The sequence below is a fragment of the Prosopis cineraria genome, unplaced genomic scaffold (assembly GCF_029017545.1).
Source record: "Prosopis cineraria cultivar Desert tree isolate PC_DT_omini unplaced genomic scaffold, ASM2901754v1 PC8, whole genome shotgun sequence".
Classification (NCBI taxonomy): Eukaryota; Viridiplantae; Streptophyta; class Magnoliopsida; order Fabales; family Fabaceae; genus Prosopis; species Prosopis cineraria.
Genome location: NW_026555339.1, coordinates 3,552,305 through 3,578,746, shown reverse-complemented (window position 1 = coordinate 3,578,746; position 26,442 = coordinate 3,552,305). Strand labels below are relative to the sequence as shown.

The following is a 26,442-nucleotide window of genomic DNA, read 5'->3' as shown; positions in this document are numbered from 1 at the left end:
AAGTAATTATTTTTATTATAAGCTATACCTTTTTTTAGGGGAATAGTCGAATAAAGTTATTAACTAATGTTGTTTTAAAGTTATATTATAATTATTTATCAATAGTGATTGTGATTGGATCAAAGTCATATAAACTCGACATCTTTTAAAGAAGACCACAGATTTAAACACTGGATAAAAATAATATTAATAAAGCCCCTGTGTAACATCTTTTTTTTTTTTAATTAACAGCTACTCAATTCAAACTCGAACCAAGCAGGGCTGAGATCAACCACTCGGGTTGCTTAATTAAAGACTGATCCGTGACAGAATCCACCCACTGATACCACGTTGTTTTCGTGGTATATAAATTGAGATTCCACCATTTGTCTTGCGTTCTAAAGTGTTGTTTGGAGTTATGTTCGTGTTTCAAATGTTTGGTTGAAGGTTTCACGTTAGTTTTCAAGTTTTTATGTCGATGGTGATGAAACCCTTTGTCGTCAGTGGGTTTTCATAATTTCTAGGATTAATTAGATGGCTTAAGTCTTTGGTCATACAAATGCATAAATATACATTCACCGTAAAAGTGAATCAGATGAGTGTCAATGTACCTTTCTGAAAATTTTCCAAACTAATCTTAGTATTTTCTTGCTAGGATTTTGCAAGTATTTATTAAGAGGTACATAAAACAAAATCTATATCAAAGACCAACGTATATTTTAATATCCTCATAATCATTCCTAGCAATAAATTAATTATATTTTATTATATCTGACTCAGTCAGTTAAAAGATTAAGAATAACCGACGGTTATAAGGTTGTAGGTTGGGTCTTTGTCCATTAGATTAACTTGTGTGATCCATCTATTACGGTCCACATAAGATTACAAAGATCAATCTATTTAGACTCATTAACTAACATGAATTTGTAAATAAATATTTCAACATTTTTTTGTTTCTAGAGTATTGGCTGAGTTTAAGATGTGGAGACATTTGTTGTGAGTAGTGAGTAATTGAACCTAGCAATGAAATTGAGATATTCTCTGTTTTTTTTTTTAAACCTTGAGATATTCGGGTATTGAGAGTTGGTGAATACTTATTCCTGTGAAACACGTGTTTTGTTGATTTACATATATCTTGCCCATGACCTTGGTTGTTTTGTGATAAACTAGTAACTTTTGAATTATGTAATATGTGACTAATGAAATGCCTTGAAACACTGTTAATTTATTCCTTGCCAAACTCATGTTCAAAACTACTATAACAATTCACGGCAAAAACGTTTTCGACACTGCTATATGTCGCACTCGAAAAAATAAATTAACAGTGTGAGGTAAATGACGGCGCGCGAGCGGAGGTCCCGGCCTTCGCGGCGGGAACCGGATCGAACGAGGAGTAGCCACTAAGATTTTGAGGTAAATCTCGGGAAACCGAATAAAAGGAGGATAAGGGTGGTCTGCGAAATCAGAGAATAGGTTCGGGAGTCAGTTGAGTGTGGGGAAGGTGTTAGGCATCCCACAACACCCGTTCGTCGGAACGGTTACCTGAAGTTTGCTGTGCTCTTTTAGTATGGTTTTATAATTATTTAAATTATCCCTTTTATATTCATGTGTTTCAAAAAAATGATCAGAATTAAGTTAGAAATGTTTATTTATTTACGAGGGAGGACGGACTTGATTCAGAATCTGTCTCTAAGGCCTACGTACCCTGTGATGGGAATCAAAGTCCACATAGTTCGGGCTTAAAAGTTTATTGGTGAAAATACTTTTTGAAGGAAAATTAATTAGAAATAATTCACATTTTGCAAATAAAATAATTTCTAAAATTTTGATATGTGTATTTTAAATTGCAAAAGGTGATTTAATTTTAATCATTTTTCTCCATTTTTGAATTTTTGGAATAAAGAAAGAAAAGGGTTTAAAATTATTTTTCTTTATGTTTTATGATTGGGAATTTTAATTGTAGTACCTGCAGAACCTTATTGATTCATACAATAATGCAATTGCTCTAAATATCTGCGGAGATTTTGAAATCTCACACGATAAAAGAGTTTGGCAATTTGATTTATTTATTTATATTCTTATGCACATTTTTAAGTATTAATAATAGTTTTTTTTAGCATGTAGATACATGTTTTGAAGAATTTTAATCAACATACCTGTAAAGCCATATTGACTTATACGGTAATATGATTATCCTAAATATCTGTGAAGATTTCGAAATCTCACACGATAAAGAAATTAAATTTAAATATGTCTTTAATTTAATTAATTTAATATATAATTTATATGTATTTTAATAAACTTAATCGTTATATCTGTAAAGTCTCATTGACTCATATGATAATACAATTATCTTATAAGTCTACAGAGATTCAAAAATCACACATGACTAAAGATATAATTGATAAATGTGATTACTATTTAAATACATTAATTTGGTTAATTAATTTTCTGAATTGTTTATTATATGATTATTTACGAACATCATTCATATATATTTAGAACCACTATATCTGCGAGGACTTATTATCCCACACGATAATGTGATTAATTTAAGTCCCTACAAAGATTCTTGAAGTCTCATATGAAACTTAAATTATTTAGATCATAAAAGATGATGGGCCACAGGAACACATATTTATTATATAAATTGGATCTTTATACTTGTGAACTCTTATTGATTTCCACAATAAGAGATCCTTTTTAATTGCCAATGAAAACTCTTAGGATTTTATGAGACCCACAAGTAAAATACAAATATATCTTTAGAGCAAATATAAAATAATTCAACTTTAAATGCACAGTCACGGTATATATCATCACCATGTCAAGCGGGTAAAAAAAAATAATTTGACACATTAGCTTAGTAATATTTACTTGCATTGTGTCAAGAGTTCAAAAGGTACCACCAATCTTCAGTATATATATCAGTATTACAATGAACCACATAGTCAAAGTATAGCAAGGTGTATAGCAAACAATTCATGTTGCATACGTACACAAATCATAGAATCCATAACAAGCCACATATTTATAATTAAAGAATGATAATGTTGAGGCAATTAGATTTCATATAATACATAGAAGAGAAGAGAAAAAAAAAGAATATGCTAAGAGCAACGTAAGGATTAAAGAGATGAGAGGATTATATTACTTGGAGCAGCCAGTGTCAATGGAGATAGTAAAGGAGATAGGGATTATGGCCTCAGGTCCTTCACCGTATCACCGTGTGATATTACAGCTTCTGATGAAACAGCTCCTTTCTCGTCCTTTCGGCTTCTCTTTTTCCAGCCAGAACAGCTTCTTCCCTCAACTCCTCAGTCTCTTCTTTTCAACTAGAATAGTTCCTTCGGTCCCTCTCTCTTCGTCTCAGTCTCTTTCTTTCTCAGCCTTTGTTTTAGCTTCTAATCCGTGTCTCCACCTCGTTCGTCCTCGATGCTCTGTTTTCGTGTCCCGTGACTGTGGCGTTCTCTTCTATTTTCTCCTTCTCCGTCTCTATTTCTCTTTCTCTCTAGACTCTCTCTTTTCATTTCTTCTTTCCCTCCAGACTTCTCCTCCTTCATTTTGTCCTGTCTCTCTCTCTTTCTCATCTCCGTCTTCATCTTTTCTTCCTCCTCTCGGTCTTTTTTTTTCAGTCCAGCTCATATTTTTTTCTTCCTTTCTTGCTCTGTCTTCCAGCCCCTTCCGTCCTCTCTGTCCTCTCCTAATCTGAACATTCTTTTATACTCTCAGTCTTTCCCTCTCGGCTTCTTCTTTCTCTCCTTTTCTGCTGCTCTTTCTCTACTATGTTTTTCTAGCGTTTTTCCCGTGTATGCGTAGCTGTGTGTTTTGCTTTTTCTGCTACTGTGTTTACGTGTGTGCTCGCTGCTCTGTCTCCTTTTGTGTTTGCGTGCACTTTTCTGTTTTCTTCTGTGCATTTTCTGTATACATCATCTCTTCTTTTTTCTATGCGTGTTCCTTCTACCTTCTGTGCTTCTGCATGTGTATTGCTACGTGTTTTTGTTTTGTTTGTGTGTGTCTGTCTTTCTTTCTTTTGTTTTGCATTTACTTTCTGCGTTTTTGTGTTTTCATTTCTGCATGCTTCTGCTCATGTGTGCTTCTAGTTTTCTTTATGTGAGTTTCATGTGTGTTGGTGCTGTGTTCTCTGGCTCTATCTTTTCCTGCTGCACGTGTTCCTTTACTGGCATTTCGTGTTTTTGTTTCTGTTGTTTCTGCTGCATGGCCGAAAGTATGTGTGCATTCATGTTTGCGTCTAGCTGTGTTCTACTTTCCTGTTCCTTCTGCTGTCTTCGTGCACGTCTGGCTCTCTTTTCTATTTTTTTTTCACTCGTGGGTCTGAACTCAGCTCTCTCTATCCCTTTTCTTTCTTTTTTTTAAGAGAAAAATTTAAAAACATTTAATCCTCAAAAGTTGATCCTTAATATTTTTTGAATGATTGAGATGATTTAGGAGAGATTTTAAAAGATTCAAACAAGATTTTTGATTTTATTAAAATTTAATCTTAAAAAGGATTAAATTTTATTTTTATTTTTTATTTTTTTGATTATTTATTATTAAATTTAAAAAAAATCCAGACAAAATACGGTGTTCACACTATAGAATAAGCCATGTTTCACGATTGTTTCTTTCTTTCCTTTTTCTTTTTTCGTATTTGATAGTTATAAACTGTCAAATAAGAGCCCTTCATATATTGGAGGTGAGCTATATTCAACAATTGTAAAATCATCAAATATTGATTTAAATATATAATGATTATAGCCAAACGTCAAACATTGGTGCTCAAATGTTGTCAAAAATATGAGACAAAAAGGTATATTTGACAATTATGGTAAACAATCATTAAATGTGAACATTTTATTTAACAGTTATTATTATTATTTTTAGACAAGAGGACTGCATATCTCCCAGTCCCTTCGCATTAAAGACAATCAGACTGCAACCAAAACAAATATGCTATCAAAACCAATCTAGAATACCTCAAGTAAAAAACCTATCTTTTTTTTTTATCTAATCTCCTAATACATAAGAAATTAAAACCAATCAAAATATGTAAACCTAGCATATTATAAGAAATTAAAAAAGTATGGGTTATATATTTTTGACCCTATAAGTCGATACATTATAAAAGCTTTGATACTCAAGATGAAATTCTTATTTCAATTATACATATAGTCTTATATGTGCGGGCGCGCGCGCACATTATTTCCATTAAAAAATGTAAAGTATTTTTAGTTAAATCTCACTCTAATAAAGTAGTTATTGTTATTAAACTAACCTTATATTTTTATATTTACTTCTATCTTATAAGGTGTTTCACTTTAAAATAAATAGAAAGTAATTTATTCAATAAGAGCACTTAAAAAATACAACGATTACACCTTAAAAAAATTAAAAATACTTTATATTTTTAAACATTTAATCTCTTAAAAAATGACTTATATTTTTTAATGAAAGAAGTAATACAATTGCTCTGATAGGTTAAAAATATAATGATTGTATAATCTATTTATTTTCAACAAGATGATGTTGCACCTGCTCTTAAAGCATTGATTTTATTTAATTTTGCTTTTATTTTACATTTGATAAAATAAATTATGAGAATTATTACTAACAAACTTTATCAATCATTGCAACAAAAGATATAATTGACCTAGAGATTTTGTAACAAATGAACATTATTAGCGCATCAATATATTTATTTACCACAATTATTAATTAAAATAATTAAATAATAAATTTAGTAAATAGATAACAGAGCTTCTCAAATTGAAAAGAATTTTATATTCCAATTGTGCATTTAAATATTTATTCAATACTTACAGGGAAGATAAATTTTTTATCAATTTAATAATATTTTATATTACAAATGAAATTATTAAAAAGTTTACCATAGACATGACAATTATTAATTTTTATGTCATGAAAAATTGACGGGCAAGACTAAAAAACTAAAAATATATATTTATTTTTTTTGTATATTTATACAATTAAATTTAAATATATTATGCCATTGATGTGTGTGTGTGTGTGTGTGAGATTTTTCTTTGATTATCATACATACATACATATTTTGTTATTCCGCCTTGTCCGTGATTTACTTGATTTTAGATCCGATCCGAAGTGTTGGTTTTCTACCCAATTAATGTTAAGTACACAAGGTTTTTAAAGGACGTTGTTTACACCCTATCTATGACTGATCCTTGAATTTAACACGGTAGAACTAATTATAAGACAATCGTGTCTTAAAAAAATATAATATACTCTCTCCCTTTAAAAATATAAAGTATTTGTTGAGAAATTAAATGTTAAAAAATGTAAGGCATTTTTAGTCTTTCGAAGTATAATTATTATTTTTTTTTAAATATCTCTATTAATAATGACTTTATATTTATTATAGGGTGTTTAATAAAGATAAATATAAAAAGATATGGTTAGTTAAAAAGTAAATAATTAATTTATTGAGAAGTAAGATTTGATTAAAAATGTCTCACATTCTCTAACGGAGGGAGTGAGTAGCACTTTTTAATTTTTTAAAAATATTTAAAATATATAACTTCAGATAATGTGAATAACAACTTTTTTCAGTATTGAATAACAATTTTAAATTTTAAAGTATTATTGGAGATCTGTGTATGGATCTTTAAGTTCTTCTTTACCCAGATTTTAAGCACTCATGAGGACCATGCCGCTTTGACTCTCTCCATTTGAATGTGTCGGCTAGAAAGCTACGATGAATCAATGCAAAAGAACGAGAGAAGGATGAAATGTTGGAGATTTAGAACAATATGCAGTAAAAAAAAAACTAAAACACACTTCCTCCTCCAACAAAAAATGTAAAATATTTACAATCAAATCTAATATCTAATAAATTGAACATCTGTATGTATTTAAACTGACATCATCTTTTAATATTTACTCTTACTTAATATGATATTTTGTTTAAAAATAAATGTAAAATAATTTATTTTTTAAGAGTATTTTAAAAACAAATTAATTACGGATATTAAAAATATTTTATATTTTTTATAAGAAATGAATATAAAAGAACAATGGAGTGTAGTTGGTATTTTATGTTGTTACAGTCGAGGCTGTTTTTAGATATTTGCTGGGTCTGTTTTTCTTTTCTTTTTCTTTTTTGATCAACTGAAACTCCGTTCCACTGGAATAACACAAAGTCAGAACCTACAAGCAACCAGAAAGCACAAACACAGAAATGCATGAACAACCACAGACAAAAAAAAAAAAAACAAACAAACAAAAAACAAAAAACAAAAACAAAAACAAAGCAAAAGGAAGCAACAAAACATATAGAATCAACTAACTCCAAAGTAGAGCTTGTAATACAGACTAACATGCAGTTAACTAATTGGCACACAACGGGTTGGCATAAACTACATTTTGCTAGGTTATATTTTTGCCAACTTGTTAATAAAATATATTTTTATACTTATTTTTAATTTTAAACATTATAAATTCACCTCTTATTATTATTATTTTTACAATAAAAAACATATTTTTTAAAAAAACCTAATCATTTGACTAACAAAAAAAGTTTGCAATCACAGCTATGGGGGTCATCAAAACAACTTGCAACAAATTTTTCTTAAGACACTTTAAACTTTGTGCAAATTACATAACCCGCGATTTAGTTAGATGTAATTTATCATGTCAACATTTATCTATTTTTTAATCAAAACATGCATAATTATTTAATCCAATTTTGTTAAAAAAATTATATCTTTTAAACCATGAAATTGAATAATTAGACAATGTCCAGTGCTCCATATATGCTTTAGTTTTTTTCAATTTTTTTATTCATAGTACAAGTTATAAAAAATTTTGACAATAAAAATATAGAAAGTATTAATCTGCTATTATTGTCCAGTTTTATACAATCTAATAATATTATTATTTAATATAACAAAAAATATAATCGACTACATCAACATTTATAAGTAATAAATGATGTTACTCATTTATTAATTTACTTTCAATTCATAGGAGGTATATTAATTTTTTTAGTATATTGCATGGAGTTCAAAACCAATTTTAAGATTTGTTCCGCTGATGTTATTTTAACAACTCTATTTAAGTTTAATTTTTTGACTCACTTACCTGTTTATATGTTTTGAGTTTAGGATAATTCAATGAAACTAATTTTAAAATTTAAATAAAAAGTTAAGAATTACTATCCATTAAGCAAATAAGGATTTATCTTTTCAACTTATTTTCTATCAATGAGATCCAAGTTTTGCTAGGGTGGACCAAAAACGTCCCACATTTAAATTGAACATGTTCTCTCTAACCCAACGTGCTGCATTTTTTGTAGGTCGTGGGTTGAGCTCGCGTGCCGGCTACACCCTCATCTGATATTTGAATGTAGATGTACATTTGTAGCCATCCCAGCTTTGAGGACATCCATAGCTAGCAAATTAAGCAAAGGAAGTGATGGTGCTTTCATTCACCCATGGGGTAAACATCTTCATTACAAGCCAACAAATTAGTTATCGTGTTACATTCATGCCTGGTGAGAGAGACAGACCAGCGAAACCAGTGTTCGAGGTCGTCAAGTCCATGATATCTTAAACCAAATCTCGGCTGAACCATTCACAACGATCTGGCCTGAATTCCTCGATACATTTAACAACGTCTATTTTGACTAGCGTGATAATATATTCCAATGTTTTCCATGACGTTAACGATTGCTGAATGATATATACTTTAATTTTTGTGTTGTAAAGTTAATTCAATCACTTAATTGTAGTGATGGCGCGGCGTTTAACACGTAAAATTCAACACGACAATTACTCTAAGATACTCTTGTTTACAACTTTATCCTGGTAGCTATCATCGATCTTAAAGTAATTAATTGTAATCAAGATCAAATGTTTATTAAGCAAGCAATTATTATATATTTTGTCAATATGTGCAATAATATGTTTTTTAAATGATGCGTTTTGAACAGGAAAAAGGACGCGTGGGTAATCTCTGGGTTGTCAACGAGAAACAGAGAATAAAGGGGGGCACTAACTTAATATCGTCGGAATGCATCCGTTGAAATTGTAAGTCGATTGAAATTTGCAACCTTGTCATGCTCTAACATCATTCATTGGGTTGAAATGCGCACAATCACCACGATAAAAGCTTGGGTGGAACTTACTGATTTGACAGGATCCCAAGCAAATAAAATAAAAACGAATTAAACGTGTGTATGAATTTTAGTTAGGTATGATTAATTGTTAAAAAAAATGATCAATTTTGAATATAATCGATTATATTATCAGATATATAATTGATTTCTAAAATTAATTAATAAGATTGATTTTAATTAAAATTGATTGAAAATTAAGTAAAATCATGATTTTATAAAAGTGCAAAAAGGAAAAAATACATACAGAGTAATCAATTAGGAGCACTCAATATCTTGAAATGAGAAAAAAGGCAAAAGTATCCACAATGTTATATGGGTAGATACAAAAGTGATAAAATCATAAACTTTGACCTAATATCATTAACTTTTACTGTTAAATGCTGATTATGCATGTTACATGTCAATTTTTGCTGAATGTACAAATAAAGGGGTGAAAATATTCACAAAATCATTAACCAGGAGCAAAAATACTCACAAAGTCGTCAATTAGAAGCAAAAATACCCAAAACGTTATTAGAGTTGGTGCAAAAGTGATCAATCCATCAATTTTCTTAAATGTTGACCGTTTAATTGACACCTAAGTAGAAGTTAACTATTTGTTCACTGATATGGATAAAAATTCATCTGGAAATATTTTTTTGTCTACATCAATAAAAAATAGTCAACTTTTACTTAGGTGTCAGCTAAACGATCAATATTTAAGAGATTTAATGGATTAATGAATTTTGCACCAACTCTGAAAATGTTATGGGTATTTTTGCTCCTGAGTGATGATTTTATGAGTATTTTTGCTTTTGATTTATGACTTTGTGGATATTTTTGCCTCTTTATTAGCCCATGTCAGCAAAAATTGATACGTGATATGCACAGTCAGCATTTAACGATTAAAGTTAACGGCTTAAAGTTAATGATCTGGTCACTTTTGCACCCACTTATGTAACGCTATGGGTATTTTTATCATTTTTCTCATTTTAAGATATTAGGTGTTTTTGGCTGACCACTTTGTAGGTATTTTTGCCTATTTACCTTCTGTAAAAATATAACCAAATATCTCTATTACATGTTAAAATTAATTATGAATCCAAAATTATGTTTTTCAATATATATATATATATATAAACACCTATTATAGATGTCAAAATTAATTATGAACCCAAAATTATGGTTTTCTTAAAAATATCCAAACACCCCTATATATCCCAAAATCAACCATAAACCCAAGATTACAGTTATCCCATAAGATATTATTATCTACTTTTTAATTTATATTTTCAATTATGCTTTTCTAAAAATTTATCCAAAAATCATATAAGTTATTTTACAAATCATATTTTTAGATTTATAATTGATTTTGACATATATAAAGGTGTTTGAATATTTTAAAGAAAAATATAATTTTGAGTTCAAAATTGATTTTGGTATGTATAATGTGTTTAAATTTTCTTTTCTTTTTTTTTTTTTGGAAAACATGGTTTGAAGTACATAATTGATTTTAACATGTAATAAGGGTGTTTTGATATATTTTTACAAAGTCAAAATTTTAACTTCTATAATTGATTGAAGAGTTTATCCTAACAAGCGCTAACTCTAACTGAAAAATGGGGTTAAAGATAAAATGTATGAACATTTTTGTTAGGAGAATTGTATATAAGGCTCGTCAGTGAAACATGAGCCTTTTCAATTTTCACTCTTTCAATGAATTTGGGTTACTTAGACGAGGAAAATAATTACACTTGAAAGTTTTTTTTTTTTTTCGCCAATGGAAACATCAGAAACTAACAAAACACCAATCCAAAATGGACAGGTATAAATCCAGCAAAACAACCTGAAAAGAAAATGCAAATCAGAAGGACCAAAACAAAGCAAAATGAAGAACAATATCGTCGACACAGCAACATCCTAATCCAGGAAAGAAACCATTAAGGATGGGGACATAAAAGCTCAATCTGTAGGGCACATCCTATTAGCCGCACCACCAATAATTCAATCTGTAGCTGCGTTTGTAGTTGGCGCTCATCACCGTCATCGCTTGTGATCAGCACCAAGTGATCATCAAGTTGGGAGTAATTTTGGCTGTACATTTCATTTTAAAATAATTTTTACCGTTCATTTAAATTAATTTTAAATATTTTTAATATTGTATTGATTGATATAAAAAAGTTAATATTAAATATGAGATTTATTTAGTGTTCATGAAGGAATGAAGATTATGATACCCATCACTTTTGATGAGATCTAGACTATTTAAATTTAAATTTTTTTACTTTTATTTTACATTTATTAAAATAAAATTTATTAAAAATATAAAAAAACTCATAAATTTATTCATTACCAATTTGGCGAGTACAGATTTAATCTAGATAATCCCCACCTTAATATTAAAAAATTTTATAATTTAACAATCCAAATAAATTTTGGTCAATTCGTATATAATTTGAATAACTTAATTTAATATTTAAAAGTTATAAATTTTACAAATTAACTATTTAAACACACTTTAGATAGTTCAGATTTAATAAAATATTTTATATTAACAAGTGAAATATTAAAAAATTTTAAAAATTAATTTAAATGACTGCAGAAATAATTTTAAAGTGAAATGGAGCGCCATAAGCACCGAATGGGGACGCAATCGTAGACAAGTAGAGTCTTTCTTGGGACCCCTTGAAAGCAACAGCTCCTTAAAGGCTTGCCAAGATCAAAGAAAACAAATCCACAACAATTGTGCTATCCCACACTAGCTACTAGGCAAAGAAAATCACAATTAACGCCAACAACCATTGAGAAATAAACATCCTGGACTAAGAAGTCATGCATTGGGAGAAGATAAAGAAACTCAACACCCTCATGACTACTGAAGCATAAAACCAAACTCTCGATGGAGCCCATCTCTTATATCCAATAATCATTTGAATAGCCCACATAATGAACTCAAAGAGACCCCATATCAAGCAAGAGACCAAGGCAAAAGGTCAATATAAGATATTAGCATATTAAAACTCCCAACCAAAAAATCCAAATCATTCACAGATTCCACCAACACTAATTTAGAACCAAGGAGAAAACTCAGCCAACAATCATCAATAGATCTCGTAAGAAAATACTAAATCAAGCCATTTGAATCCAAAGAGAAAAGGGGTATAGAAGGATAGTACTATGAGAGCCCCAAATTCACTAGCATCGCCATAGTCCCTAATAAGCTCAATACCTAAATCTTGTGATTTATCTGTGAGAGTCAATTCTGCCTTCGATTTAGGGCGCCCAGGTAGCAAATAAAGTTTCGATGTCGACAGGCACCCATTATAGGTCGCTAGCCTTTAAATCAATCCCCCCTTTCATTGTACAAAATAAGCCTCAACTGATGTATCGAACCCATTCTGAACCATTGCCGCCATATTACAGACCATCCTTCCTCTCCTACCATTGCAATCCCATTTTAATCTCCCCAACTCACACACCCTACCCTTCACACACTCACCAACCCACACAACACTGACACCCATGCACTCTTTCTCGGTGGGAATTGAGAAAAGCAACAAACCCATCATGAAAAACCCTCTGTCATTGAGAGAAAGAGCAAAAACCCTTAGCAAAGCGAAGTTCTACACCTCAGTGAGAACTAAAGGGCTCCCAAGAGGCGAAAATGAAAAGTTATACTTCAAGCCTTTTGAATCTGCAAAGAAATTATGTTCATTGAATAGACCTTGTATGTGATTTTCTCCAAAATTCTTGAGACAATGGATCAGAGAGCATTGTAGAATCTAAAATTTGCACTTGAATTTTAATAAAATTTTAAAAATCCACAATTTCAAAATTTTCGCCCATTGGATCCTTATCCCTAATCTTCCCTAAATCTAATAATCTCTGTACAAATCATCCCCTCCTCCTGACTTGACTTTTGTAGGTGTGAAAATAGTAACAAGACCTCCAGTGATTATTTAATGTTTGTGCTGCTTAATTAGTCATTTAGTCTTATATCCCATTCCGGCAGCTTTCATTTTTTTTAAAGGAAAATTAACCTCTTAATCCTCACAAATTTAATCTATTTTTTAATGAGGTTCTTGTAGTTTTTTTATTTTTTTTATTGGGTCCTTATAATTTCTTTTGTTATAAATGTTAATCCTTGTGATAAAAATCTGTTAACTTTAAAGCAACGGCGCGAGTGACTGCTGAGTTGGCTAACAAAGAATGATTAGGCTTCATGACACCTGGACTAAAATTGCCACATTGATTTAAAAAGAAAAAAGAAAAGAAAAGCAGTGAAACCAATGAAGAGGGAGAATTATGCTAATATGAACGAAACGTATCTGGAAATATCAAAGGAAATAGATGCACATCTGACCAAAGAATAAGAAAGTCAACATATGAAGAGGGAGATCTAAACAAAACATAAAATAAATATAAAAATCAACACAACAAATCTGTTAGTAAAACATATGCAGATTTGAACAAAACATGCAAGGAAATTTGTACAAAGCATATGCATAAATCAACAACTCAGTCTCTCTCCATTGAATCAAGCCAAAAACCTTCGATCCGTCTCTCTCCCCAACCTTCTCTCCATTAAAGGAGGTGCGCTTCCAATGTTTGTTCTATAATGGCGATGGAACCTCAATCTTCACAATGCCTTCAACACCTCCAATCCCTGATTCCACGGTGCCTTCGAAAACTTTTGCACCCACCTGATTGAACCCAAGAGAATGATGACCTGAGAAGATGTAACCCAAATACTTGAAAGCTCCTGCTTCTCCCTTCCACAGCTAGAAACCTAACCCGCAATTTTTTTTTTTTTTGGTTCTGTTTGGTGCCTTGGAAAATCTACTGCTCTTTCCTTCTTCTTCTTTTATAAAGATAAAAATAAAATTAAAAAAAGAAGCCACCAATTTTAATCTATGCATGCGCTGAGCTAGAGCCTATTCATCCTCTGTTGGCCACCTGAGCAGCCGATAATCTCATTTTATACCCTGAAATTAACAGATTTTGACTATAAGGATTTAGGTTTGTAACGGTAGAAACTATAAGGATCCAAATAAAAGTAAAAAATTGTAAGGACCTAATTAAAATGTTCGTAAAATTATAAGGATTGGGAGATTAATTTCTCCTTTTTTTAAAATTTAAAACTCGCACCGAGTCGAGTAAACTTTGTGCCAAGCAAAGCATATTGATTGAAAGATAAGTGCTTATAATTTATTCGCCTTTTATTGAATTAAGTTTAGCTGTTGGCAAAAAAACAAAAAAAAAAAAAGAATTAAGTTTCGGAATGGTCCTGTGCGTTTGATCAAGTTTCTTTACTTGAAGGCCTGAGCCATGGAAAATTAGAAATAGATAACGATTTACAACAAGTTTCACTCGTTTATTCACAGGCACTATCATTGACTTGATAAATCAGGAGGGATTTACGTTAACCCCCCCCCCCCCCCCCACCATTGTCGTGCTTCGATAGTAATAGATGTACATGTTGAGATTTATAAGAGCCGAAATTGCAAAGACGGTGTTATGGACTTTAAGTGGGTCGTATATGGGCCAGAGTGCATAGACCTAAAAGTTGTGGACACGGGCTTCGAGCTCGATAAGAATTTATCAGAACCTGACCTTTCTTTCTTTTCGCTCGTTTGGTCGTTGCCGGCTCAAGCCCATAAAAACAAAAAAGCAAGGAGACGAACCAAGATCCACTTCAAGTGGCAAATACCACCCCAATTCCGCAAACAGGCCGCAACGATGCCTTTCGCTTTCTCATCTTCACTGGCTTGAATATTCGAGAGTAACTAAGACCGATATTAAGAGAACCTTGACTGGATAATTATATAAATGTCTCTAGAATTTAAAACTTTAAAATTGAAGCGTGATCAGGATGAGAAAATAAGAATGGCCTACTTCATTTTTTAAAAAAAAATTCCCATCCCTTAATTTCAACAGCCTTGATTTTCAAACCCTTGGAACCATGATAGAGATTGGTTGAGTAAATAATTTATTTTAACAATAATAGCCAACAAAGAAAAATGATACACATATAATGGCCATATGACTAGCGTTAGAGATATGCTGTGGCCTAGTAATCTTGTGAGCAAACACACAGGTAACTTGACTAGCTGTTTGTTTGTTTGCTTGAAGCTAGGATACCGTGGTGGGGGTGCAGAACCGTAAGAGAGATGAAGTCACATGGGAGGACCTAATTAGATCGCATTTGTTGGGCGTAGGGGCAACAGGGGTCCCTTTCTATTTAACATGTTGTACTGTTCCTGTAACGCCACCGTTTGGGACTACCTGTGCCGCTTTCAACCAACCTTTTGCCCCCCCCTCCCCTCTTTTCAGTGGTAAATTGTTGTCTATCTTTTGAAACTCCTGTAGTCATTCTACTTTTAAACAGCCAATGTAATTCTAATTTTTCAGGGTATCAGTGGCTCTTCTAAAAAACACTTTCAAAGCCAAAAAAAAAAAATCCATTTTAATCCTTGAACATTAGCTTCCAGATATGTTGAAGAAATGCTAGTGAGATGGCTACGTGAAATACAATAACAAACGGACCTTCTATTACCCCAAAAAAAAACAAAAGAAAAGAAAAGAAAAGAAAAACTGACCTTCTAAATCCATTGGCCAGCCACCAAAGAAAAATTGACATGAGACATATAGCATCTCCATTGTATTATTTTTATTAGTATTATTATTCACTGATCATTATCGTTTTATATTTTTGGAAGAATGACAAAAGAAATCTTATAAAGATTAATTAATTTAAGTTAGATTTCAAGTTTCAAACTTTAAAAATTTACAATTCAATCTCTCAATTTTATAACTTTATTATGATGAATTTACATCTTTTTTTTAAATTTTAACATAATTGAAGAATAAAAAAAATTATTTTTATATTAAATTTTGAAATGCAAGTTATAAATTTAACATTTGGGACCTAAATTAAATTAATTGGTACTTTTAAAACTTTTCTGTCATTCTCCTTATATATTTTTTTTTTACTAAAAAGTTTCAAAATATTTTATATATACATATATATTATGTCTTTAAAATTTCATATTTTTTACGTGCAAAATGGATTCTAAAATTCAAAACCAGATTTTACTTAAAATTATTTCAGTAAAATAGACCAATACCTGCAATTCATAACTAATTGGACAAATGATTGAGGTGCGAGTAAAAATCATGTTAGAAGGGTGGCAATAGTCTGAATTATTCGTGGCAGCTGGTTAAAAAAAAAAAAAACAGAGAGAATTATTTATGGCCATCTGTATTAGTTTCTTTAAATCACTCATTAGATGATTTCTCATACTTTCTAGTATAAATTAATTTTATAAAGTGATAATGTAGGATAAATTAATCTTTAATTAGCTACAATAATCACAGTTAATTGACTTTCCAATTTCCATCAAGCACCGCTCAAGTAATTTGAGGAAGGGGAACATGCAAGCACTTAGTTTTAAGGAAGAATTTCATTAAATTTTTTTGCATGTGATCTAATTTCAATCAGGTCCTAAAAAATTCTGAAATTTCGCTGATTGAAATGAAATAAATTGTCTAACTTGAATGACCAAAATGCCATTCCATTATAATTAGAATTATTGGTATAACAAATCAACTTATAATTTTTATATGTAATATTAGCAAAACAATAAGTCAAGTTATAGATTTTACCAATAATATTAATAAAATAAATGTAATTTGTTATTCTAATAACATGACTTGTAAAAATCGTAACTTAATTTATTATTTTAATAATATTGCTTATAAAAATCATAATTTAACTTGTCATTATAGCAATATTATTTGTAAAAATTGTAGCTTGCTTTGTTATTTTACTATTATTATTTCTAAAAATTATAATTTAACTCATTATTTTAATTATATTACTTATAAAAAGCATAACTTAACTTATTATTATAATAATGTTCTTTGTAAAAACTGTAATTTAACTTATTATTCTAATAATATTACTCATAAAAATTATAATTTAACTTATTATTTTAGTAATGTTAATTATAATTGAAGAGCATTTTGATCATTCAAGCAAAAAAATTTATTTCGTTTCAATGTTCCAGGCTTGTAGTGAAATTTTAAAAAAAATTAGGACCTAGTTGAAATTATGTTATATCCAAGGGACTTTAATAAAATTCTCCTTGGCTGTAATGTTTTTATGTATTTAACATGCATTGGCCTCAAATATATAAGTTGAAGTATTTAAGTAGGAATTCAACAATAATTATATAGTTGATAGTGGTTTTTTAATGTATAAAAATATCAGAAACTCTTGCATGAACACCTCATCTCATACATGATTCATCCAATAAAATTGCACAAGTTTAATTAAAAAAGATTTTATGTGCTATTGTTTTTGATCACTTTCTTTGAAATAAAGTATCTTTTTAATTTCTCATATTTCCTATGTCTACCATCATTGTAAATAATTTAAAGTGATATAAATGAAAGATAAGATATAAGATTAAATGAACTTGACACATTTTTTTATTTGATAGTATACAAATGACTTGGTACATTGAGTCCATACAAAATTTTTTCTAAAATACACTTTCTTTTATGCTAATTTTTTTCTAAAATACACTTTCTTTTATGCTTTTATTTGACAAAACCACTAGTTAGCAATTCTCCTAGTTACTAAAAGGATCTTACCATATCTTGCACGCAGGCTTATTGAAAAAGGGAAAAACGACAAGGAAGGACTCTATAAAAAAATCAAAGTGAAATTAAATTTTTTTCATAATTAAAGTTTTTAAATTTAATATTTCTTCTTCCATATCTCAATGTTAAAATTCTTGATTTAATATTAATTTTCTTTTGAGGTGCTCACTTGTCATTTTCCCTATTTTCCAGGAAGCCTTCCCCAATTTCTTCGTTCGCACTCCACAAAAATTGGAAACTCTAAATTCAAATTCAAATGCAGTGACATATGCGAACCGATAGTTCCACATTATTTTCACAATTCCTTTCGGGTCCTACATGCATTAATTTTTTTTTATTAAATGACAATGACGTCATTTTCTCCCAAAATAAATCGATCGCCCAATTTTGAAAAAAAATATCATTTACACATTAACTGCCCAGATTTTTTCCATAGAAATATTAACCCTGGTCTTAAATAAAATTATATAGAAAATATTCGAATAAAAAATTTCCAAATAGAATTTGCTGGGGGTTTGGTGAGCTGGAGTAAGACGACAAAGCGGGTGACGTGCAAACATTAAGACGCATCAGATTTAAGACAATTGTGGGGAGGACGATTATCGAAATCAATAATAGCAGCTATTAACCTGTCAAAGTTAATTTTTGCCCTAAAAAATTATTATATTCATAACAAAAATAATATCTCCACATTAAAAAATAAAATATATTTTTAATTAAATTTTATTTTCAATAAAGTAGTTATTTGTTTTTAAATTAATATTATTTTTTTATTTATCTCTATATAATAGAGTATTTCACTTTAAAATAAATATAAAATAATTATTTAATAAATTTTTTTTTTAAAAAAGTACAATAATCATACTTTAAAATGTTAAAAATATTTTACATTTTTAAAAAATTAATTATTAAAAAATGTTTTGTATTTTTAAATGAAATAAATAAATTATATATTTATTTTTAAGATATTTAGATTTTCCTATTTTTTTTAATGTGGTTTTTTTCCCCTACAACACGGAGGAGGGGAAGCTGTTGGCTGAATGGAGTTGTTCGGATGTTTGTTTTGGAAGATATTTTGTATTTGTTTGTGGTGGCGGTAAACGACAGTGTAAAACTTCGAGGGATAAAAAAAGTGAAGAAGGGACATGAATTGATTTTATTTTACAAGCGTGAAGCATGAGGGTGATTGGTTTTCTTTCAATCTAGAAAGAAGCTCATGATCTGGTGACAGAGAGAACCAGTGACCCACATTGCTCATTAGGTCTCTTGTTGATTGAATATCTCTCTCGCCACGCACCCTCATTGGAGCGTGCTTCATACTTGATGCTCTTATTCACCATTTTTACTTCTTATTCGTTGTTCTCATCTTGTTTTGATTTCAAGCTCTCTTCATTTTCTTTGACTTCCCTCTATCTTTATCTGTTTTCCTTCAATCTAATACATGGCTTTAGATTAGAGAGTTTCTTGTGAGTTTTTTCCCCCACAGCTCTGCATATGCAAAAGAAGCCAACGCAGGTACAATAAAATCAGACCAGAGAGAGAGAGAGAGAGATACAGCCTTAAAAGCTCGCTTTTACTACTGAGCTACAAAAGTGAACTCCCTCCATCTGTTTGTTGTTTTGTGCCTTAGGTTCTCCCCCCTTCCATTTTCTCTTTTGCTTTTCAAGTGTAGGTCATTGATTGTATGTTTTCTGGATTTTGAGCCTTCTCCCATCTTCTTTCCTTGAATTTTTTTTTTTGTCTAACCTTTCTGGCTAAAGCAAACTCTTAGAGAATTTGATGTCTGGGTTGTATAATCAAATTTCCTCACCTGCACCTGTAAGGGCCAATTCACCAAACATAAACGTGAGAAGCAGTTTTGATGTTGAAAGGTAGGGGACGATTGTTCTGATGTATATGATAAAACTTGTGAATTTTTTCAATGATCTGCGGGTGCACATATCATAAGTATGGTGTTTCAGAGCTAAATCCAAAACATAGCCTTAGTTCCTTATTTGCTTTTCTTCTAGTCAGTACTTAGCGGAGCTGCTGGCAGAACACCAGAAGCTTACACCTTTCATGGAAGTCCTTCCTCTATGCAGTCGACTCCTGAATCAAGGTCGGTTTATTTCATATTTTCAAGGACTATATTTGTGTTTTGATTTCCATGCTTTTCTTTTTAGTGTTTCTATTGATATCACCTCTCATTTGATTTGAAGAAGGCCTAGTTATAAATTCAATTTTCGGTTTACTTAGACTAGTTTCTCAAGTTATTCTTCTCGTGGGGATTATTGTCTTCTTTAAAATGCTGTGTCATGTCCATTTACTTCATCTAAACTTCCTTTAAGGATCGTACTGACACTCGTAAAATAAAGACAACTCCTATAGGTCCAAAAATCAGCACCTGTTGATCAATTCCCGAAAAGGAAGCATCTTAGACTGATAATTCTGGACATTATTCGATTAACAAGTAATGCCTATACATGTGTGTTTCTTTTAAAATACATACATGATAGCTCTGGATTTGATTGACGCCTGCTACAATCTGCTTATAGCACATCATCCTCTCTTTGGGAAAACAAATTATTTGGCTTCTTTTGACTGGCCTGACGATGGAACATTTAGAAAGCATTTTTGCAACTTACATCAGTATAATAATTCATTCATGTTATTGATGCTCTTGCATTTATATAAAAGTTCTAACATTCAATATTTCTTCAATCAGAGATTTTAAGGGTTTCTGGAAAGAACGGACTGATGCTGAACCAAGGGTTTAGTGACTTCGATAGAATGCAGTTCGGAAGTCCTAGTCTTATGGCTTCACCAGATATAATACCAAATTTCACTGGCTGGAACAGCCTATCACATGATGTAAGAATATCATATTTCGTAGTGGCAAAGTTGCATTTCGTTTTTGAACATTTATTTTAAGCAATATCTGCAAGTCTGTTTGATGTTTTATAACTCTCTGTTCCTACTAATTGGCTCATATTTGTTAAATATACTGTTTCTCTTCTACTGTTTCACCCTTTGTCTTCCATCTTTCATCTGTTTACCCTTTTGTCTCCAATGACTGTTCTTCAGTTTAGCTTGTTTCATTTACTAACGGATTAAGTTAATCATACATCAGAGGTTTGCTGGAGCACAGGGATTGAACGTGGATTGGCAAACAGCACCAATTGTCCCGAGTTCTCCCATTGTGAAGAGGATATTGCGCTTGGATATTCCTAAGGATGCCTATCCAAATGTAACACATGTAGACACTTGAATGCATTTTACTATGTTCACGCCATGACTTTCTATATTTCATCTGCTGCTTTGTAAACATATTTTCTATCAACTTAAAGTCACTAAAGCCAGTTAAATTACCAGTTCAATTTTGTTGGCCGCCTTCTTGGCCCCCGAGGTAATTCACTGAAGCGGGTAGAGGCTACAACGGGTTGTCGTGTTTTTATCAGAGGGAAAGGCTCAATAAAAGACCCAGACAAGGTATCCTTTCTTTCTATGCCATGAAACTACATTAGTTCCCTTTTTAAATTCTTGCCCCAGTTTTTGTAGGTTCCAAACCTGTTTTGTTTCGTAAATGTTAACCCCTCTCTTCCTTTTAACTCTCAAGGAGGAGTTGCTAAGGGGAAGGCCAGGCTATGAGCACCTGAATGATCCTCTGCACATTTTGATTGAGGCTGAACTGCCTGCCAACATCCTTGATATTAGGCTGAGGCAAGCACAGGAAATCATAGAAGAGCTGCTGAAACCTGTGGTATATTTCTTTAACTCTTTGCTGAGTTCATGATTTACTCCTTATAAGGTATTTTGCATAGTATTTTAATCACATTCCTCCGTGAAAAATGCCCTCTTCTGTATCATCTGCGTGCTAAGTAATGTTGTATATACTATATAGCATTTACTTAGCTGTAGCAGTGTTCTTGATGTCCCTTACAGTGATGGTATTTTGGCGGTTTCTTTATGAATGTCAGATTACCTACATTACTTACTTCTCCGGTTCTCGCCACTTGCTGGTGATTTCTGTTGCATCTTTACTATTATGTTCTTGCCCCTCAATACCACTTTCGAGTTTCGACAACCAATCCACTAGTTGTTAGGGATTATGTTAACACTATTTATGATCTCCATTCAGACAACTTGAGCAAGTGAGTTGAATTGATTCAGCACAAGCTATTGGGAGACTGTGCTTGCCCAAACGTAGAAGTCTGAGAGGTCACTGATGAGCTTCTTGCAAGGGGATGTTTTATATATTATAATAAAACTATTAATGGCCTTTTCATTTAACAGTATAAACTTTTTGATTTGCATGGATATTTCTGCTTTTTTTGGTATAAATTCATGGTTGCGTCGAAGAGAAAAGATGGTTTCCTTTGAAGCCAAATGTTAAAATAAACAACCGGAGTTTGCATAGACTTTTTTAAGAATATTCTCTTTCCATATGCAGGATGAGTCACAAGACTTTTACAAGAGGCAACAACTAAGAGAACTTGCAATGCTTAATTCCAACTTCAGAGAAGAGAGCCCTCAACTGAGTGGTAGTGTCTCTCCCTTCACTTCCAATGAAATAAAAAGGGCCAAAACTGATCAATAGTGGCTTTCTGCTGAGAATCACAGACGTTTATGTTTTCTCCTTTATCCAAGTTCTGTATAGCCGCTTGACAAGAAGACCTTACCGAAAAGATCCTGTTTAGGAGAATGCATATTTATTGTCACAATCAACTGCATAAGTGCGCTTGAAAAACTGGTACAATTCTTATCATACTATATGTAGAAATATGGGTCAGTTGGGATGTTATGAACAGTCTAGTAAGCTCATCTTATTGTTATAAACTGTTTATTGATTGTATTGAAATGAAGTGTTTCATATCAGATGTCTACTTTACTGAGCACAATAACTAGAGCACTTTGGTGAGCTTGGCCTCTTCTGTGAGGCAAAAGAATAATTAGCCAGAGGTGCACCAAGATTAGCAAACCCTTTTTGAAGCAAAAGGGCATATCTTAAGGATAATGTCTATATATGGTAGGGCCCATGAATCGAAGGCAAGATGTGGATGTTCTTGTCTTTAACTTTAATGAGACTAGATAATCCTCTTCTGCTTTGACTTGTTAATGATTGTCTTTGTAAAGTGGGGTTATTCTAGATTTCTAGTGTCCATCATGGGCCATTCTGTTTTCATCAGCTTCTCCATCCCTATCCAAGCCAAACCCCCCTTTTACCCTTCAGAGTGTTGAGCTCCAAGCGTGCTTTGATGGAATTTAACTTTATTTGGGAGAGTTTCAAGGCTGAATGGATCTGTTATTTTCATTGATGCTTTGCACGGAATCTTTCTTCGCACCTTTCGCTTCTTGTTTCTATTACACACACACACACACACACACACACACATTGCATGGTTAATAAATGATTCAATTCGGTCTTAATTGATTGGAATTTGGCATCTAAAATTGGTATATTCTATTTTGGCCACAAAAGAAAAACAGAATGGTATATGCTATATGTTTTTTCAGCTTTTAACTTTCACAGTCCATCTGCTTACTGGTCAATTCCGTGCTTTAATGATTTAATCGAATGCAGATCCATATGCATGGATTTGGAGTGTGAACGGGAGGCTTCCGTGAGAACTCAGATGTCCCTTGCTGATCGCCCAACGTTAAAATAACGAGTAAAATTGGTTATATTCAGAAGTGTTAAAATTACGCTTTTTTGCAAATCAAAATATGTGCACGCACACGTGTGTAAAAAAGTTGCATCATAATCCAATCCAATCACATTTTACATTGAGTTTTTATTTTTTTTTAAAAAACTGAAATTAGAATACAGTGTATCATCGCATTGCAAATCTGCCGAGCCAAAAAAATCTTGACAAGAAATTATCTGATAAAAAATCCTTTTGATTATTTTCGAATGCCAATTTGTGATGCGCCACGTGAGTGCTTATTGGTAACAAGGAGATGAAGTCCCTTTTAACAAGGAAATAAGGATAATTTAATTTGCCCTTCCTACCTTAAAGGAGGTCAGCCTCTACTATTGGTGGAAAATATTCTTATCTCACACAACAATAATAGAGAGATAGAGGCGATAATTTAATTTTACTCTAAAATTTATTTTTTAATTTAATCAAGTAATGTTATTATCGAGGAAAAAAAATCACGTAACATCATATATATCAGTATAAAATTTGTTTAACCATCACATCACTGTGTAAAATTAAAATTTAAATGCATCCCAAATATATGAATATAACAGGTTATGGAGATGAATGATGTGTACGATCATTTTTTTAATGGGATAATTATTTTTTTATCAGCCGGATAACTATTTTTTAATAGACGGTAAGGATTAAAAATCAGGGAATAAAATGAAAGCCCATAAGTGGCGGTACAGAACTCGAGCATCCGAAAGCCCAGTTCCCAACAGGGCTTTCAGAGACGAATTTGTACCAATCACCAATTCTCATTTCTTTGTTTTCGTCTCGATCTCAGCAATTCAATTTTTATCGGAGCGAGCAGAGGTTTACAATCGGAATTTGGAAGGAGGACGAGATGGGAAAGCAACCGGTGAGGTTGAAGGCCGTAATCTATACCCTATCGCCTTTCCAGCAGAAGGTAATGACTGGGCTTTGGAAGGATCTACCCACCAAAATTCACCACAAGATCTCTGAGAATTGGATCAGCGCCACTCTCTTGCTATGTCCTCTCGTCGGCACCTACTCGTGAGTTTATTGTTTTTCTTCGATTCCTCTTTTCGTGTTTGTTGATTACATGTAATGGTCAATTTGCTTTTTAATTGGTGATGATGATTTGATTTGACGTAATCGGGCTAATTATGGAATTCTGTACTAGAAATTGTACTTGTTGGGATTGTTGGAACCCTGCTGTTAAGAACAGGTAGGATTCATATGGCTTATGCCTACATTGTTTGAAGAAGGGCAAGAGAACCAAAATTTTAAGAACAATGAGGGTCCAGAATGGCAGAATCTATCGATCATTGAACATTCTGGTGATAGTTTTTTAAGTTTTTTCACAAAAGTTTCGAGTTATGTGTGTCATCCGGGTTATGACTTATTAGTTAATTAGTTAATAGCATCATATTTGTAAGAAATCCTCTTGATACAGTGCTAATGGTGGCAGTCCTTATCCAACGAGGAATTCCAGGGGCACTTCTACAAATGGGCAAAATAATCCTCCTTTTGTTTTTTTTCCCCAATTTCCTAAATAAAAACCTTCACCTCTTGCATTCACGACTTATTTCGAGTTATAAATTTCTTTTTCTTAATTTTGGGGAAAATCTAATTAGCATATATTTTCTGTGGCCTTGTGGACCTTAGGTCACATTGCTCCTGCTGGATAAGATATCCTCAGCATTACTAAATGTGTAACCGAATGACGCTACACAGAACTGGGAAGGAAGCGTGAATCAAGATTAATGGGGGGGAAAATCTATGAGTTTTGTGAATCGTAACTCAAATAGCTAAATGTATATATATTTGCAAAATCCATAATTTCATTCTGGAAGAAGAAAAATAATGTTAATGAAATCCTAGCGAACAACAGGTGTTGCTATGTGGACCACTGATCAGACTTCAGAGCAGAGATCTCGGAATCGCTCTCTAATAAAGATAATGAACAACTGATGGAACCCAAGGATTGTAATTGCTGCACTTGCTTCTCAAAGGAGCTCTTGACGTTTGGTAAAACCTTCTGAAACAAGTCTACTTGTTTCTGGATGTGAATTGATTAGAATTTAGAAAGGACAAGCAAGCTGAGTAATTATGGATTCACCCCCCCCCCCAAAGTATTTGGGGATATTATGATTAATTATAGTTTCATTTTTTTTTTCCCTTGTTATATGGAGACCAAATGAATATGAATATATAAAAGCTTAAATGAACTTAGCAGAGTGTGAATATAATTCATCTCTCAATGGATGTAGGTATGTTCAGCACTACCAGGAGAAAGAGAAGCTTGCTCACAGGTACTGATATCATGCGAGACAGCATGAGTTTATTTGGATGATCATTTATTGTGGTGAAAGCACATTTGCCCATTTCTTGTTCCACCGGCTAATAATATGTTGTTTGTTTGGATGTTGATGCAATGTCAATGTTATGACTTTGAGCCGTTTTAACTTTGATAGACCTTACCAACTAGTGAGATTGGTGACACAGGCCTTTTAAGTAAAACTTTCTAATCAATTCATAATAAATATCTAGGTAGCAGCGCAATTAGTTCGGCGAAATTGCAACATTTGCATGTAAAAGCTACACTTTATTCGGCAAGCTCAACTGCTTCGAAGACTTCTATCTGAACTCATGGTTGGGTAATTGCAGAAGCCCCATAACTGTGTAAAGTATAAACCATAATTACAAGCAATGCAACTAATTGCATGTTTGGATTAGACAAATAATCGATTTTTTGGGCCAAATAATTGATTTGATTGAAAATTGCCCAAACAGTTAAAAATCTCACAGTCAATTATTTTAACCCAAATCATGTTTTGACTAAAGCTGATGGGAGTAGCTTTTGAATTACAATTCTACTGTTCTATGTATTTATCACTTGTTAAATATTTCACTTTCCAAATATACCCCTTAATTAATGCATATATTTTAGTGTTCTTCTTTCACCTCCCGTCTGATACTACTCTCACCTTAATTAATGCATATGGTTCCCCTGATTAA

General features: G+C 31.9%; 2 protein-coding genes across 4 annotated transcripts; both read left to right on the top strand.

The window, feature by feature from the left end:
• Positions 1–18,968: 18,968 nt before the first annotated feature.
• LOC129317102 (KH domain-containing protein At3g08620-like) lies at positions 18,969–22,630 on the top strand. Of its 3 annotated transcripts, none has more exons than XM_054961438.1 (7): positions 18,969–19,647; positions 19,786–19,874; positions 20,481–20,626; positions 20,886–21,011; positions 21,128–21,244; positions 21,372–21,515; positions 22,206–22,630. In XM_054961438.1, exons 1-7 carry the CDS (start codon positions 19,556–19,558, stop codon positions 22,350–22,352), a joined length of 861 nt encoding a protein of 286 aa, XP_054817413.1. In that variant the 5' UTR covers positions 18,969–19,555; the 3' UTR covers positions 22,353–22,630. The 3 variants fall into 3 exon arrangements, with proteins under 3 accessions (XP_054817413.1, XP_054817416.1, XP_054817414.1); XM_054961441.1 differs by having other exon boundaries at positions 18,971–19,647; positions 19,790–19,874; XM_054961439.1 differs by having other exon boundaries at positions 18,975–19,647; positions 20,886–21,002.
• Positions 22,631–24,148: 1,518 nt separating this feature from the next.
• On the top strand, positions 24,149–25,893 carry LOC129318640 (cytochrome b-c1 complex subunit 8-like). The gene is made up of 2 exons (XM_054963523.1): positions 24,149–24,474; positions 25,695–25,893. Exons 1-2 carry the CDS (start codon positions 24,305–24,307, stop codon positions 25,741–25,743), a joined length of 219 nt encoding a protein of 72 aa, XP_054819498.1. The 5' UTR covers positions 24,149–24,304; the 3' UTR covers positions 25,744–25,893.
• Positions 25,894–26,442: the final 549 nt, after the last annotated feature.

Coding starts and splice junctions, on each gene's coding strand:
- LOC129317102 (XM_054961438.1), top strand. CDS start 19,556: ATGTCTGGGTTGTATAATCAAATTTCCTCACCTGCACCTGTAAGGGCC. Junction 19,875..20,480: donor CAGTCGACTCCTGAATCAAG/GTCGGTTTATTT, acceptor TTCTTCAATCAG/AGATTTTAAGGGTTTCTGGA. Junction 21,012..21,127: donor CCTATCCAAATGTAACACAT/GTAGACACTTGA, acceptor TTAAATTACCAG/TTCAATTTTGTTGGCCGCCT.
- LOC129318640 (XM_054963523.1), top strand. CDS start 24,305: ATGGGAAAGCAACCGGTGAGGTTGAAGGCCGTAATCTATACCCTATCG. Junction 24,475..25,694: donor CCTCTCGTCGGCACCTACTC/GTGAGTTTATTG, acceptor CAATGGATGTAG/GTATGTTCAGCACTACCAGG.